The sequence below is a fragment of the Trachurus japonicus genome, chromosome 1 (genome assembly GCF_045865225.1).
Source record: "Trachurus japonicus isolate A0001 chromosome 1, Traja_1.0".
Taxonomy (NCBI): Eukaryota; Metazoa; Chordata; class Actinopteri; order Carangiformes; family Carangidae; genus Trachurus; species Trachurus japonicus.
Window position 1 is genome coordinate 12,902,494 of NC_140907.1, and position 16,175 is coordinate 12,918,668.

Sequence of the window (16,175 nt, forward strand, 5' to 3'; positions counted from 1 at the left end):
GTGAACAGATCCCTGGATTCAAACTGCATTTGACTACTAAAATCTGTGTGTAGACCAGTTTGTCATTGCAGTCAGTGTACATGTCATCAATAGCATCTGGAGCCAGATCCAGTGGAACTTGACCTTTAACCCTGATTCTGCTGTGTTCTACAAACATCATTGTAACAATACCTCAGTAGTGATCAGTGGTATACCACCCATGATTTCATTATTTACTGTCTTTCTCCTAATTTCCAGGAACAACCCTTGTGTATCTTTGTGAATGTTCTTGCTGTGTTCTGAAAGTGCTATGTAAATTATCTTAAACTTATTATTCAGTGACTGAGAGGGTAAAATTGACTTTCACAGTAAGTGGGTGTTAAAATGAAGGGAAGTCACACTTATGGTGCGAGATGGTTTTGAATGTAGCCGATTCAGAGAACAAAAAAACATTTCATATTTCATGCAAAACAACATTTGAACACATAAGACAAATATGCACAGTTTGTGAAAAACCAGGATGTTTTATTTCTATTTTCTGGAACACTTTGGTACAATAAAAGTCTAAGACCATTTAAATGCTTAACTATATTGTTAATGTATTTATTCATGGTTTTATGAAAGCAGACATCAGAACAACATGTTTTGCAGATGCTACATAAGGCTCCCCCCCCCCCCCCTTTTTTTTTTTTTTAAATTGTTGCTTGATGCACTGTCTCTATGTTGAGTTGTAAATCAATGTAACATCCTATACAGAGCCATGGTAACTGATTAAGTCTCCACTGTGAGTTCATTCATTCACACTGGCTGCACAGTAGCTACAAGCTCCACACCTCTGCTCTCAAGTTATTCATTAGTGAATGTCCTAATCTATTATTTTGCATGTTTTGTGAGTTTGGTCGTTGCTGAAAAGAGCACAGTTCAAATAAGAAAGAATGCCTGTACTCTTCACTTTATAGACCACCTCACATGGCAAATTCTGCTGGACAGATCTCCTCTCTATCCTTGTGACTTTGAAGACTTCATAAGGAGGGATCAGCACTTCTCTCTCTGACTCTCCAACCTTAGAGTACAGTGAGATGTCTGCTCCAAAACATGTAAAAATCTCAAAGCACGACTTGTCCCCAAATCTGTCAGGTCTGGGGTAGTTGCCCATTGAGCTGGAGGTAAAAGAGCCAAAGCGAATCTTCTTATTGAGAACATCTTGTCTAAAGGAGCTGTTGACTCGACGGTAGCCTGTCACACATCTTTCCCCTTCAGGTTTTCGAGAGTTGAGAGTTTGAAGGGCATCAGTCAGGAAATAGTGAAGAGTGTGATACTTGAATACAGTTGCATACAGAGATCTCTGGGTGCGAACTGCTGTATTGAAATCAAGATATACATTTGGTTTGTCAAGGGTGTAAACATAAATGGCCATGATCTGTTCTTTCCCCAGTGCAGTGGAAGGTCTCTTCCCTTTTCTACGCTTCCATTTTTTGTTATAATATTTTTCTGCTTCACCCCAGGCCAACGTGAAATTTTTGTATTGGTTTTTCTCATTTGGGAGGTACTGCTTCTTCACTCTGTTGTCCATCTTGTCTTTGCAGCCAGTGTACATGTCATCAACAGCATTTGGGGCCAGATCCAGTGGAACTTGACCTTTTAACCCAGATTCTCCAGAGTTCTACAAAATAATTGAAACAGTGTGGGAAAACTTAAATATATATGGTGGTAATCTTATCACTAAATATCACCCTGAAGCAAGTCACAAACCACTTCAGACACTACCTGTGCAAACCCCATAGACATGCTGTAAGTCAGTAGCACTGCTGTCCAAACTCCCACCATGGCTGTTTTCCCATCAGCATAGAAACCTGCATATTAAATACATCTTTCAGTAAACATGGGTTTTGAAAGCAAGACAAAGGGTCAAAGGCAAGCACTTCAAGTTTGATCAAACACAAGGGATATCAAGAGAATAAATAAGGACTTGTATTCACTCACCACAGTTCAACTCCCTCTTGCTGTCATGGTAGTGATACCTGTTCTGAGCTCCTGATTGTCTTTCACCAGCTGCAGGTCATTTCAATCAGGGGGTGAAACCCTCAGTAGGACATCACATGCCAACCACACTCCTCTGATTGTAATGAATACAGCAGGTCTATGCGTTGGGGAATGCATACAGTCTATAAGGAAGATTTTTGCACTGTCAAACCAAACTGTGTGAAAGCATGAACACACACTTAGTATTTCCTCTCTGTAATCTATGACATATTGTTTGTCCCTATATGACTCATAAACATTGAAGTTTACCATAAAACTCAATTTACATGCATCACATTTTTCACACATGCTTCAGTGACCCTTTGCCTTAGTGTCCAGTAGTGTCCAGTGTTATTCAAATATAGGTTTTAGGGTTTTGATTTTTCCTCTCCCCTGCTTCTGTACCTGTTGTCTGTGTGGATGTGTATCCGTGTTTCTCCCCACACACCTGCAGCTCATCTTCACTGATTGCCACTCCCACCACCTGCAGACCGGTCCCTCCCCTCTCCGCCAGTCCGTTGTAAATCCACGAGTGGTAACTTCTCTCTCTCTCTCTCTCTCTCTTTTCGCATTTTCCTCGGATGTTTCCCTGGGTTTTCACCTGTTGTTTATCTCCCTCTCTCCCTGCAGCCCTGATATTACTGCCTGTTACCGTTTGCCACGCTCCGCCTGTTTCCCTGTCTCGTCTCGGACCTTCTTCCTGCTTCTGCCCCAAGCTCCGTGTTCCGTCCGCATCGGTCCTGTTCTGCCCCTCTTCCCCCTTTCCGTTATCTCGGTTTATTTTTGTAAAACTCTCTAAACCTGCTCTCCGAACTTCACAATAGGAAAATAGTTAAAAGGTTAAAAAAAAAAAAAAATGCAGATAAAGAGGTTCCATATGATGTATTTAATACTATGCCATTCATTGACTAATTCTCATCATGGTCACTATGACAATGAACAGCAGCAGAGCACCAATCACTGCAGTTACGTAACACATCTGACCACTCTTTATAAGAACTAAAGAAACTATAACCATCAGTAGGTACACTAACATCCTCAGCCCCACACTGCTTGTATACCAGTGTGTTGAAACAGCTCCATAATAGTTTTGTAATTGTTTCTGGATCAGTTTGCAGTTCAAATCTCTCCGTGGTGTTTTGGTGCTCTCTAGCTTGTAAACCACACTGCACTGTGGGTCATTTGTCAGGACATCAGTAACATGGAAAACCTCATAGGGAGGTATCAGCACCTGTCCCATTTGGTTTATAGCAGAGTAATACGTCACATCAGCACCGAAGCATGTGTAGATCTCAAAACAAGAGACGTTGCCATTAAAATTGAAGGACGGCTTATTTGAAGCTGCCAAAGTGAAGGCGCCAAAACGCATTTTTGTGTCAACGACATTGCGGTTAAAGTGTATCCATGTCCTGTGATAGGTGGTTCTGCATAATGGCTGATTTTTGTGCAGAACTTGAATGGCATCCGTCAGGTAAAAGTAGAAATAGTGGTACTTGAATCCATATGTGCTGTATTTGTGCTTCCCTGTTTTCACTGCTTTGTTGAAATCCCGTTGAATGTGTTTCAGCTTTGTGTAAATAAAAATGACAATAGCATGTTCTTCTTTTAGGAACTCGTGTCTGGGTTTCTTTGCATCTCCTTCAGCCAAAGCCCAGGAAAAACTGAAATCTCTGTTGAAGTGCCACTCGAACACACCAAACAGGTCAATCACACAGGCTGCTTCAGACCGGCATCCGTCATACATGTCATCAATGGAATCTGTTGACATAGCCTATCGGTAAACCCTCAGTCTTTGTTCTCTGCAGGTGTGGGTAGAAAAAAAAACATTCTAATTAGCAGAATCAACAGCTATAGAGGCATGTTATATTGACAGAAAATGTCATGTCATCTAAAAGACAGAACTGTCATCCCACCTCAGCAGGTCTCTGAGGCCACCAGATTATTAGCAGTAGATCGTGACACAATAGGAGCACCACTGCCAGGAATACACAGAGAGCCACCCAGCTTCTTAGTGGGTTCAGCCCACATGCTCATCTTTTGCCCAACTTCATATCTAGATGGAAACAAAAGTATTGAACAGAAAATTAGTAACTCTTCAATAGCATGGTTATTGTCATGTATTTTATAATTATTGTTCTACCTGCATCCACATTCTTGCTGTTTGTATGTTTTAAACCTGCAGGTTAAAAAACTGTGGCTGTTTCAGGAATCAGGAACTACAGACTTTTCCCTCCTTGTCAGATCCTTCAGCAAACATCCTCAAATTCGTTCCTAACAAAATATAAAATCTGAGCGTTTGGGCTTACCTTTCCTCTGGAAAGTGCTTTCAGTAACAGCATGTTATTCCTTGATTGTAGATGTCTTGTCATCATGGAAGTCCCAGGATTTACAGGTACAACCACACGGCCCAAATGTTCGTGCACACCTGCTCAAAGGTGCCCAAGCCGACTTACGTATCTTTACATGTCTGTATATAAACAGCATTTAATGTTTAAAACAGAAGAAATTATTACATTTCAGTAGGTCAGTTTTCTATAATTCTCCTCTCTGTGTGCTTATTTGTCATGTGTAAACAAAAGCTTATTTCATAAACACTCGGTCATATCACTGTTTGCATTGCAAGAGGGAGGTGGCAGCACATCCTGTATGGTGACTTCCTCAGGTAAAAACAAAGTTATCAAGTTACAAGTGTGTGTGTGTGTGTGTGTGTGTGTGTGTGTGTGTGTGTGTGTGTGTGTGCGTGCGTGCGTACGTCTGTGCGTGTTTTACTCATTCGCCTGCTTTATACTAAATTCCAGATCAAACTTCACTCAAACTGCAGGTGCACAGCAAAAAACTGCCCAAAACTACATGGTCTCAACTATCACTTTGCTATACAGATATCATGTTGAAACAGATAAATCAAAAAGAATCAGCTGACAACTGAAGTCATTCACATTTTGAGGGACTGTGAGGTCACATGCCTTAGTACAAGTTACTTAGCAGAGACACCTTTCGAGGAATAAAACTGCTAAAACATATCAGACATGCTTGAAAATATTAATAGATCATTTTCTTTGAGAACAAAAAAACAATAACTTTTGTTGTATTTTTGGCAAGCTAATACTAAGAAAGTGAGTGATGTATTTGGTTATAGGTTTGATACAATTTGTCAATGTTTTGCATAAATCATAGATAAATCATAAATATTACTGTTAGATGTTACATTGATGGTTGTAGTGTCATGGTTCATCTCTGGGCTCTGTTGATTACCCCTCTGGACCAGCTATACGCTCTTATTATTCCTGTCACTGACCTTTATTTGCCACTGCCACTCTACATCTGTCCACTAGATGTCCCCATACTTTCATCCTGTCTGACTCTGCACATGCACCTGCTCACCTGTTTTCCATTTTCAATCTCCTAAGCTTTGCACTCACATACCTCGTCCCAGTTCCCTCATCACCCTTGCCAGCACTGCCCATCCACCCACCTACCCATCTGTTTGTAAGCTTTAGTATTCATGATCCGTTTCACCTTAAAAACCATTTCACTGCGCCTGCCTGCCTGTGTTTCTGCGTTTGGGTTGTCCCTGCATCCGCTGCTACCACCAGCCTTATATGACCATCAAATCAGGTGAACGAACAGGTACCGTATATCAGTAGAGTAATTTGGGATACCTAAATTCAAATAACTTTGTTGCTGTCTGTCAAGCCAGTTGGGCCAGCCTAAGCAGATGAAATGTGAATATAAGGCCAGCCCAACCCAGCTGGTATATGCTCTTTGCTTAGGTGAGAGTAGGGCCCTGTGCATTAATGACCACACCTGGGTGTCCTCTGCACCGTCTGATGATTGGTCAAAGCATCATTTAACATGAATGCTTGACGATCCACTTGCTCGGCCAACTTTGCACACACTACTCACAGTGTACTGATAACAAGAATGTTACTCTACAACTTTATCATACACACACATTCCTCTGTGAAATTGCACAACCACTAGTTGATATAGTTTGACACTGTTGAAAAATCAACAGCTTTACTGTCAGCAGCCTTATTGAGTGTAGCAGTGAAAGTATGTCAGCCACTTCAGTGCCACAGCTGTGAACAGAGGGAGGTTTATCTTCTTATTGTCTGTTGTTTAAATTTGTGCACAATTACTCATACGCTGAATGTGTCAAACAAGGGTTGGACTCAAACATGCTGTTGAGCAGGATTTTAGTGGCACTGCATCACCCCACAGATTGGCAATCCACTGGTGCTATTGTGCACGTAAACATGTAAGATAAGCTTCAGATGACATGTAGGCATTTTCAAGAGTCTTATCTTTGATTTGGTTTGCTGCAAGTTTTTGTTGTCATGTATCTCATTTTCATAGTGTTATTTCTCTAAGATAAGATAATATTATCCTTTGTTTCTCCTACAATGGGGAACTTTACAGCAGCAGACAACAGTGAAGGAAAACAGAACAGATACAGTAATAGGCATAAAGCAAAAAAAAAAAAAAAGAGCAGTATTTGTAAGAAAAATATCTACATTTCTGCAGTGTACAATATAAACAAGAAATGATTAATTCTGTATAGATATTCTATCTGTAATTGAATGTATTTGTAAAAAGTATGTACAGTCTAGTACACAAAGTGAACAATTCTGTACAGGAATACAATATCAGTATATTGTACATGTACACTGTGCATTGAATGTGGATGTGGATTGTCCAGATTACTACAACTGAAAACATACGTATTGTATAGTGTATATATGAGCAATTTGTAAGTTTGTATAGTTACAAAAATATATATGTAGTACAGTGTCTTTATTATAGACGGAGATACATGGCTGTATTTGTAATGTGGTGTGATTATTTCTAATCTTTTCGCAAAGCTATTCTATGAACAATGATGCATTATTTACATTAACAAGTGGTATTAAACATGCCTCACCACTGCACAATAGTTGATACAGAACAATTTTCTACACGCTGGGGAAGTTTCTTTCACCATGTTGAGTCAGAACCCACAGATTTGTGAAATAAATTTGAAATATGTTTTTCCATGGAATCAGTTATGCTCTTTGTCATCTCTCTCTCTTCTGTTGAATCACACTTTCTTGTCAGTGCAGATCTGTTTGAACAGTGTGCTTCATTTCTACATTGAGCTGATGATGCCAAAGAAAATAGATCAGGTATGTTGCACGAGTCGAGATCATCCCCACTTCCATTGTTATGACAAAACAGTATTAATGAATATAGATACATACATCCCTTTTGGAGGCGTGTCCCTTTGAGATGATGTGCAGGTATTCATCAAAGACAATAGTTCAAGAGTATATGTTTATATCTTAAATGCTCAATCAACACTTAACAGCTTATACAGGTCATCACATTTGACTGAGGTAAAAAGTAGTAATATCACCTCCTCTTATAGACAAAGATCCTGGTTTTAGTTATGGAACTTAAGGCATTTGTATGTTTTCTGTGAGAAATATGCTTTCTTGCTCTTTCTGAGACTGAAGATCAATGTTGATCTCATGTCTGTTATACACAGTATATCTTTATATGTCTATATGGGGTGAAAGACTGGAAGCAGAGGGATACAGCTGACTTGGTTATATCTAATATGTTCCAAACTCCTTCTCCCTCCCTTGCACAAAAAGATGGTTAATCATATTTTTTGGTTCAGGTTCAGGGGAAAAATATATATCAAATGGGATTGTTAAAAAAAAAAATGCTAATATGATATATTACGCACAGTTAAAAGTACACTCCTACCTATTTTCTTACTCAAACATGTACCCATGCAAAAAAAAAAGAAAAAAAGAGGGGCGTGTGGGAGTTCTTGTGTGGAATTCTATTCATCCGCTCAATCATTCGAGATGGACTTTAAGTATAAGGAGGAATGAGGGCATACACACTGTCTCTCAGAACACACACCCATAGTGTGGAGATAACACGCAGGAAACGTGTAGATCTAGACACAATATAATCTACTTAGTGTACACAGGGTGTTCTGATAGAGTGAGACTGGAGCAGTTCCAACATCTGAATAAGGTAAGAGTGTGTAAAGTTAATTAGTATTCTCTGTTTGTTATTAACTGTATTGGTAGCAATCTTACACCTATTTCACCACTTTAGAGTGATATTTCAGTACAGTGAATATCCAGATATCTAGAAGCATTATTGTTATCTGTTTGTTTAAAGGTGTACAGAAATGGCCGTTTGTCCCGTTTGTCGCGCCGAGTTGTCACGAGCTGCAACACGAGTTTACCCGAGTAAGGAAAATGAATTTGATTGGTCGTTATCGAGCGGGCGGGATATTCAAAGTTTGGGGCGAGCCCGAGCTCCATGTGTGTGTGCGTGTCTCAGACGTTTGAATGACGGATTACGGATCCAATATCAGTGGCTAGTGAATCGTGTACAGGCTGACGTATAATCCGTGCGCCTGCATTATCCAATACGAAAAAAAAACTACACTAAAATACACACTTTCATCACGGATTTACTCAAAAATAGAATTTTGCACAAAGTTTGGCCTACATCGTCTGATAGATGAGTTATTACACTAATTTTATGACCCAGAGTGGGCTCAAATTCAATTTTCTTTTCTGTACACCTTTAATGTTCTGTCCAGTTACTTCTCCCCCACTTGTTTTTCTGGTCTGACTTTTTTTCTTTCTCTTTATTTCTCAGGTTTCATTTGCCACTTGTTGCCTAATGCACCGGTTTATTCACAAACTTGTCTGGGCTTGACTACATTATTTCCTGTTTTTTGTGGTATTATTGCACAAAGTGGAGAAATTAACTCACCAGAATTGCTCCACTTGTTGAGTTGATGTGTGGAAATATCTTTACAGACGGTGAGAAAAAGGTCAAGGAAAGTGTTCAAAGAGGCAGATAAAGGACCAAGGACAGTGTTGACAGGTCATCCTCTTCATCCATCATGGCTGCTAGGCAGACAGGCATGCTCCTGATGGTGGTGGTCCTCTCTGTGCTGGGCCTCATTCAATGCTTCCAGCCACTCTTTACATTTGATGGGAATTCAACCACACACCGTGACATCACCCAACGGGCAGTCCTCAGAAAGACGGCTGAGGTCTGCCGAGATATCGCTACTTCTGAGGGACGGGACATCAGCCTGACTGTAAGTTGTATTTTCTCACTGAAGCTAGACAGATTGCACATTTTTGTAATTCTCTTCTCTTCTGTGAATTGGGGACAGCGTTTCTATATTATTAGTCATCATCAAAATAAAGTTGAAAAATGTAAATAAGTGCATCAATCATGACTGAATTTTTTAAATAGAAACTGGCATTATAGAAGCTATATTTGTATTTTGTGCTCACATTGAGTGGAGTTTTTTTTTTCTCCTTGAGACAAGGACATGAGAGTACGGTGTTTGTATTTTAAATGTTTATTCCACTACCACATCTCTTTGTCTCCAGATTGATGACAACCTGTCTGCTGACATGGTACAAAGGGCCTGTGCCGTTACAGGTACTTCGACATCTCTCCTCTCCAGTGTCCTGTTCCAAACTGCAATTGCTAATATGTACTTCAGCAACGCAAAGGTGGACGTGGTGTACGCCCTGAGTGAGGAGCACCATTTTGATGATGAGACCTTTAAGGGAGGACGGGATATCATCACAGCAGGTGCACATCAAACATTGCTTCTATCTTAAAGGTGGAGCTCATGATAATGGAGAAAAACTGACTCAGCAGCTAATCCAAAAATAATATTTTCTTCAGAAGTTCTACCTCCCAAATGCATTGCACACTATTGAGGCAATGACACAATGGACTCAGAGCTTGTTACGTAGCCAGGGAGTAAATGCCATTACTCAGTGATGAAGAGTCTTAGAACAAAAACAATATCAAACAAACATCCTCAAAAACATCCAAACCGCTAATTATGTAATTATCCTTCCCGTCCTGTGCATGACTACAAATATCTCCTGTAGTTGATTGGATGAGCAACCGGTCAAACAAATTTCGATTCATTCTTAGAATTATTCACCTTTTTAGAAAGAGGAACTCCCTGATGACTGACTGCAAGAACAGGCTAAAGGCAAACATGCTAAAAAAAAGAAAAAAGTTAAACTGGATAAAATATATATATTTAATGTTAAATTGACTTCTTAACAGCCAATTTTTAAATTGGACAATAAACCACAAATTCTGTTTCCAACTCATGATGCCAAATGTAAAAATAGGTATTTTTTTGTAACAGCTTAAACTTAAACCCAAATGATTTATGGTTAGGATGGATCAATTCATCATTGCTATTCAGGACACAGTTGGCATTTTGCTTCTTCCCATGGTTTTCATACCAGCAACACACTGTCTTTCAAGTTTAGACCATGGTCTATTTGCATCTTGCCTAATGCAGCCTTTAATTCTTTCTGTGCTGTTCTGCTGTTGAGGTGTTGCTGCTGTGAAGGCCAGTGTGAAGCTGGAGAACTTTGTTGCTGGGAGATGGACTCTTGGAGGAGTCTGTCACACCTTACAGGTTAGCTTGATGGTTATTCTGTTGGGAATTTATTTTGACCGAATAGTAAAACATTAAATACGGTAATAGTGATGCTATTTCATATTCTATATGTCAAGGACTTCTACAGCCACAGTAACTGGGTGGAGCTGGGGAGCAATGCTCCTTACAGCACTCTGATCAAACCAGACCAGCCTCTTGAGAACCTGGCAGGTAGGATAGTCACGTAGGAGTCACGGTTTCAACAGCAACTCTTGTTCACAAAATATATGTTTTGAGAATGTCTCTGCGCTCCAGTGAAAGGTAACACAAGGGACACTGTCACCTTATCTGTCTTTTCAGTCAACAAACATCCATCCTACTATGACTCACATGGCTTCATACATGCACACACAACCCCACACATCAAAGTTGTTTTTTACCACACTTCATTCAGCACACAGGCCCATAGTTTGGTATTCAGTCAAATTAACCATTGAATACTGTTTATTCACACAAGGCTATATTTACATACAGACAAATTTCTCACTGTCTCCAAGTGATGTAATGTGCAGGGCAAAACTTTTTCAAAATCTTTTGTTTCAGTTATTATCCTACATTTGCAAGTACCCATGCCATTATGCGTGTGCATTATGTTTCCCTCTGTTTTACTCACTACACTTGCTGCAGACGTGAACACACCAACCTGTAGAAACTGTACAGGAGAGGACTGTGCTGACAACCTCCTGCCTGACCTGCTGCAGCAGGGGCTTCTCACCTCAGGCTACTTTAACATCTTCTCCTCAGAAAAACCTGAAGGTAACCAAGGGAGTTGTCTGCATTTATGTTGTTTCATACTTTAAGGGACTGATTTACTGAATGCTTGTGTGTGTAAAAATGTGTGCAAACTTGATATCACCCACAAACAAAGCGTTTTGTGAATATCTACAAATATTAGTATGCTCTGTCAGGTAAATGCAGCCACGGTGGGTTTTTTGACCAGACAAGCAAACGTGACCCAGTGGGAGGAATCTCAAAGGATGACATTGGGTCAAGTCACGGCTCGCTTCATCACAAAGCAGCAGATTTGGCTGTGAATGCTACTATTGAGCTACTGGAGGACGTCAGAGTTGCTGTCGGAGACAAGAACTTCCTGCGGTATGGGTCACCTTCATCTGGACAACTCTGACTTAATACAAGAAAAATAAAAGCATATAGCATTATAGCATGTAAAGGACATAAAAACACTCATTAACAACATAAAAAAAGGTAGTGATGTCTTATCCCACCTTTTTTTACGCCTCTCTCCTGTCCCTCCAGACTGATGGGCCTCTCCCAGTCCTCCGTGCTGTGCTTTGTCATTGACACCACAGGAAGTATGGGTGATGACATCGCCGAAGCCAAGAGAGTGTCCTTCGAAATCATCGACAGTAAGAGGGGAACCCAGCAGGAGCCCTCTGCCTACATACTGGTACCTTTCAATGACCCAGGTGGGGGACTCACAAAGACAGATTTGTAGTTCAGTACAGAGAAGTCTCTCTCTGTCGTCTCTGTCTCCTAATAGCGACGCACAGTGAAATTTTTAATTAAATGTGTGGCCTCACTTGTCTTTTCTATGTCCAGGCTTTGGACCTCTGGTTATGACAGCAAATGCAGATGTGTTTAAAGACAGCATCAACAAACTGTCTGCAAATGGAGGAGGAGACGTCCCAGAGTTGTGCTTATCTGGCCTGCAGGTATTGACAACAAGTTACTGCTGTTCTGCAATAATTACATGTTGTCATGATACAGTTAAAATTGTGATTGAGAGACATATGCAAAGTGTATTTTTACAGTTTATCTTGATCTGTGTATGATTGACAGCTTGCCCTGACTGCAGCTCCACCCTCCTCTGAAATCTTTGTTTTCACTGACGCTCCAGCTAAAGATGCTTATCTGAAAAGCACCATCACTGCCCTCATAGAGAGCAGAAAGACTGTGGTAAGTGTTACATTTTATCATCCTTCATCCAACGGGGGGAAAAAAATCAAAAGGATAAAAAAAATAGTGGGCTTATGTATCATATCACAAGTTTTTTTTCCTCCAAATTTAGGTAACATTCATGTTGACTGATGTCCGGGCGAGTAGACGGCGCCGAAGCATACAAGGTGCAGGTCCACGTGCAATGAGCCAGTCGGACGCCCAGCTGTACCGGGACCTGGCCCGAGCCTCTGGAGGTCAAGCCATTGAGGTCACAAAGTCTGATCTCTCTGTTGCTACAACGGTTATAGAGGATTCATCAGCCAGTGCTGTGGTAAGACAATGAATCAACAGCTGACTGAGGATGATGTCGTACCATATATGTATGTACAAATGTGAGGCCTCTGTTCCTTCATTTTTCAGGTGACAGTTTTCCAGGTAGTGAAGAATCCTGGGGCTCCTGATAACTTTACTTTCACTGTTGATGGTTCGTTAAGGAACATGACAGTGTACGTCACCGGAGCCTCCTCTCTCTCATTCAGTCTCACCAGCCCCACAGGTGTCATTATTGCTAATGTTGTTCCATCTACCAGATCAAAAAGATCTTTCGTTTTTGTACTATAAGCAATGTCAGTGGTAACATGTTGGCGTTTCCTCCAGGTGTATCTCAGAGCTCCAGCGAGTCCAGTGGTGCTCTGGCATCTCTAACCACAGCAGGAAACCTGCGTCGTTTAAGCCTCAACACTGACAATCAAACAGGATCCTGGCAAATCAGCGTCTACTCCAATAGTCCCTACTCTGTTAAGGTCACAGGTCGGTCATGTTATTTAATGGGTTAGGCTGCGTTTGGCTGTTTGGCTGCAGTTGTAAGTCTGTTTTTATTTGTGTGTGTGTACAGGTCAAAGTTCAGTGAACTTCATTTTTAACCTTGTGGAGGCGTTTGAAGGAGCCCACGGGGATTTCAGTCTTAAGGAGGGTCGACCTCTCTCAGGTCAGACCACTTTTATCATTTCCTATTCATTTATGTTTCCTCCTGCATTTTGAAACAGTCATCATCATATAGCAGATTATCTTCTTAATCTGTGTGATGATATACTATGATACACCTCAAGCTTTTCTTGTCTCAATTGCAGGTGGAAATGCCAGCCTCTTGGTCTCTGTGACAGGGAGTGACGCAGTAAAGCTCACAGAGGTCACTCTGTTTGACAGCTCAGGGCCAACCGTGGTCAACGGATCAGTACAGGCAAGTTGGATGTTCCACTTGATAAACTTTTATTTTTTTTTCACCAATAATGGAAAATATTTTCACCGTTAAATGCAGTTATTAGGTGTGGATGATATCACTTTGCCTCCTGGCAACTGACATTCACATCTTTAATAATGGAATATTTTTAAAATCCTGTGACTAAAACAAAGCTGAAGGCAAGTTGGTGACTCCTGGCTGCAGGAGGTTTTATGTCTCTAAAACTGTCTCCATACAGCAAATGAATTGGACACAAAGAAAGACAGAGGGTAGCAGTTGGAGATGGAGTTCAAAAAAGAGAAAATTGTTCCATGTTACGTTCCACTCGTTAACAATTCGTGCTCCACACGTGCTTCATAGGCGATGGGAAGCGGCAACTTCCTGGTGACATTCACTGAGGTCCCAGCAGGTGACTTTGTGGTCCGCCTGAAAGGAGAGGACGGCAGCTCCAGCTCCAGATCTACACCGAGCAGCTTCCAGAGACAGGCCTCCACACAGATCAAGACCTCCAGCATCTCCGTAACTGTGAGCACACTCGGATTCTGTTGTCTGCCTCAGTGAAGCAGAAAGAACTGTTAATCCCTTCGAACCTCATATTTCTGTTTTACTTTCCTACCCCCTCTCCCTCTGCTTGTACAGTCTCAAGGAAACAACACCAGTGCAGAACCCGGCTCCACCATCTCCATCCCTTTCACCATCGCCACAACCACCAACGGGGTCGTCAACGACTCTGCAACCGGGACGTTTACCTTACGAGCCAACAATGACCGCAGCTACACCTCCGCTTCCCCCAGCACTGTCACCATAGAGACAGGAAGTGGAGGCACAGCCAACGGCACTGTGACCTTAACTGTACCGTCCACTGCGGCATCAGGAACAGACGTAACCCTGACCATTGAGGCAGAAAATGCAGCTGCCACTGACATCAACTACGCTGTGCTCAGGTTTTCTGTGGCTGCCAAGGTAACAGAAAAGACAGGATTTGATGATAAAGGTTTTTAATCAACATTTTCGATTTAATGTAATTCCTGTTACATTTTTTTCATCTCTCCAACCTCCGTTTGTGTCTAGGTGACAGATTTCACCCGGCCCGTGTGCCAGGTGGTCAGTACATCAGCCGTCTGTTCCTCCTCTTCATCACTCTGTGCTTCCTCCCAGTGGGAATTCATTGCTAACCTCACCGATGGCGTCAACGGGACTGGCATTGAAAGCGTCACCATCCGCCAAGGGAACGGCACCCTCAACACCAGCACAGTGGCTGGAGCTGAGGGCGAGAACATCACGGTGGCTACCTACAGCGCCTCCTGCTGTTCACAGAACGTAGAGCTCGCTATGGTGGACAGAGTAGGAAACGTGGGGACGTGTACGGGACAGGCCAGAGAATCTACCACAGCTGCACCTGTGACTACAACTGCAACTAACACAACGTCCACTGGAGGGCTCACTTTGAGCATATCACGCTGTCTCTGGATCAGTGTTGTAGCTTCTCTCCTCTGGAAGTAAAAGACAGATGTAAATCGCACTTTAAATACAGCACACAACTTATCATCTCTGCTTTAAGAGGATAGATTCATTTCCTGTCTTTGTGATTTGGATGTATGAAAAATTGCAGTAACTTTTGTACAATTTTTATTCCTTTTGGTGTGTTGTGATATTGAACTTCTCTCTTACAAATAATAATACAAAGTAGTTTCCATTTCTTTTACTTTACTTACTTTACATTTCCTCTTATGTGAAACTTGATGGGAAATTTTGGACACACAGTTGTAGTGAGGGGGGAATAGGATTTCTACAGAAGTATGCTTTTTGGTGACTTTGCTTCACCGGCTGGTCTCATGGTTTCTTTGATAAACAGTGATGAACAATAGACTGAGTTCCATTCTTTTCAGCATCCTTGCAAAGAAACAGTCAGACATTCATTATTATCTGTTAGGGACATGTTTACACTGTTCAATTTCCAATTCAGTTTTATTTGTATGATACCAACCAAGCTACTTTCCAGGGTTAGGTGAACGTTACAGGTACATGGAGAGCAACCGACAGCAACAGCAGTCTGACTCAGAGAGGGGAGGAGGATCAAAAGCACACACATAGGTCAACATATACATTGTGACAATGATATGTGCATACCACGAAAACTGGATGTGGTAAAACATTTTTATGAGAAAAATATGTCCAATTCCTGTACAGCATGTGTCACTGCCACAAGAGAAAGACAGAAATATAGTGTGGTATGTATCTTCTGTCAAACCTGCCCTCAGTTTCCTGTTGTTAATCACGCACGAGCACTAAGCTACAGTATTAAGTGGGGGTCTCAACACACTGGCATCACAAGAACAAAGTGAAGTGGTGATAGACGTACTGGATCAACAGCTGGATATTTCTGTTGATGTAGAGGAACCACAGTGTGATTGCCTCAAGAGAAAAAGGATGGTTAGAGTATCAGAAAATATTTACGCAAATGAAAATGAGATCATCCACTTTTTGGACGCCAATGGAACTCGATATGGACACTCAGGTAATGAATATTCA

The 16,175-nt window shown here is 41.3% G+C and overlaps 3 protein-coding genes across 3 annotated transcripts; 1 reads left to right on the plus strand and 2 right to left on the minus strand.

Moving 5' to 3' along the window:
- Positions 1-722: 722 nt before the first annotated feature.
- On the minus strand, positions 723-2,116 carry LOC146991475 (ecto-ADP-ribosyltransferase 5-like). Its single transcript, XM_085791444.1, has 3 exons — positions 1,963-2,116; positions 1,747-1,832; positions 723-1,642 (listed from the first exon to the last, which is right to left on the minus strand). Exons 2-3 carry the CDS (start codon positions 1,804-1,806, stop codon positions 845-847), a joined length of 858 nt encoding a protein of 285 aa, XP_085647570.1. The 5' UTR covers positions 1,807-1,832; positions 1,963-2,116; the 3' UTR covers positions 723-844.
- A 786-nt stretch (positions 2,117-2,902) lies between these two features.
- On the minus strand, positions 2,903-4,373 carry LOC146991476 (ecto-ADP-ribosyltransferase 4-like). The gene is made up of 3 exons (XM_085791456.1): positions 4,308-4,373; positions 3,915-4,054; positions 2,903-3,800 (listed from the first exon to the last, which is right to left on the minus strand). The coding sequence occupies exon 3, from the start codon at positions 3,767-3,769 to the stop codon at positions 2,903-2,905; it is 867 nt and encodes a 288-aa protein (XP_085647582.1). The 5' UTR covers positions 3,770-3,800; positions 3,915-4,054; positions 4,308-4,373.
- Positions 4,374-5,423: 1,050 nt separating this feature from the next.
- vwa10.2 (von Willebrand factor A domain containing 10, tandem duplicate 2) lies at positions 5,424-15,509 on the plus strand. The gene is made up of 18 exons (XM_085773309.1): positions 5,424-5,616; positions 8,929-9,118; positions 9,420-9,627; positions 10,398-10,483; positions 10,582-10,675; positions 11,132-11,260; positions 11,413-11,599; positions 11,762-11,931; positions 12,065-12,177; positions 12,305-12,421; positions 12,534-12,734; positions 12,824-12,959; positions 13,061-13,213; positions 13,299-13,391; positions 13,534-13,643; positions 14,004-14,168; positions 14,283-14,606; positions 14,715-15,509. Exons 1-18 carry the CDS (start codon positions 5,504-5,506, stop codon positions 15,144-15,146), a joined length of 3,021 nt encoding a protein of 1,006 aa, XP_085629435.1. The 5' UTR covers positions 5,424-5,503; the 3' UTR covers positions 15,147-15,509.
- The last annotated feature ends 666 nt before the right edge of the window (positions 15,510-16,175 follow it).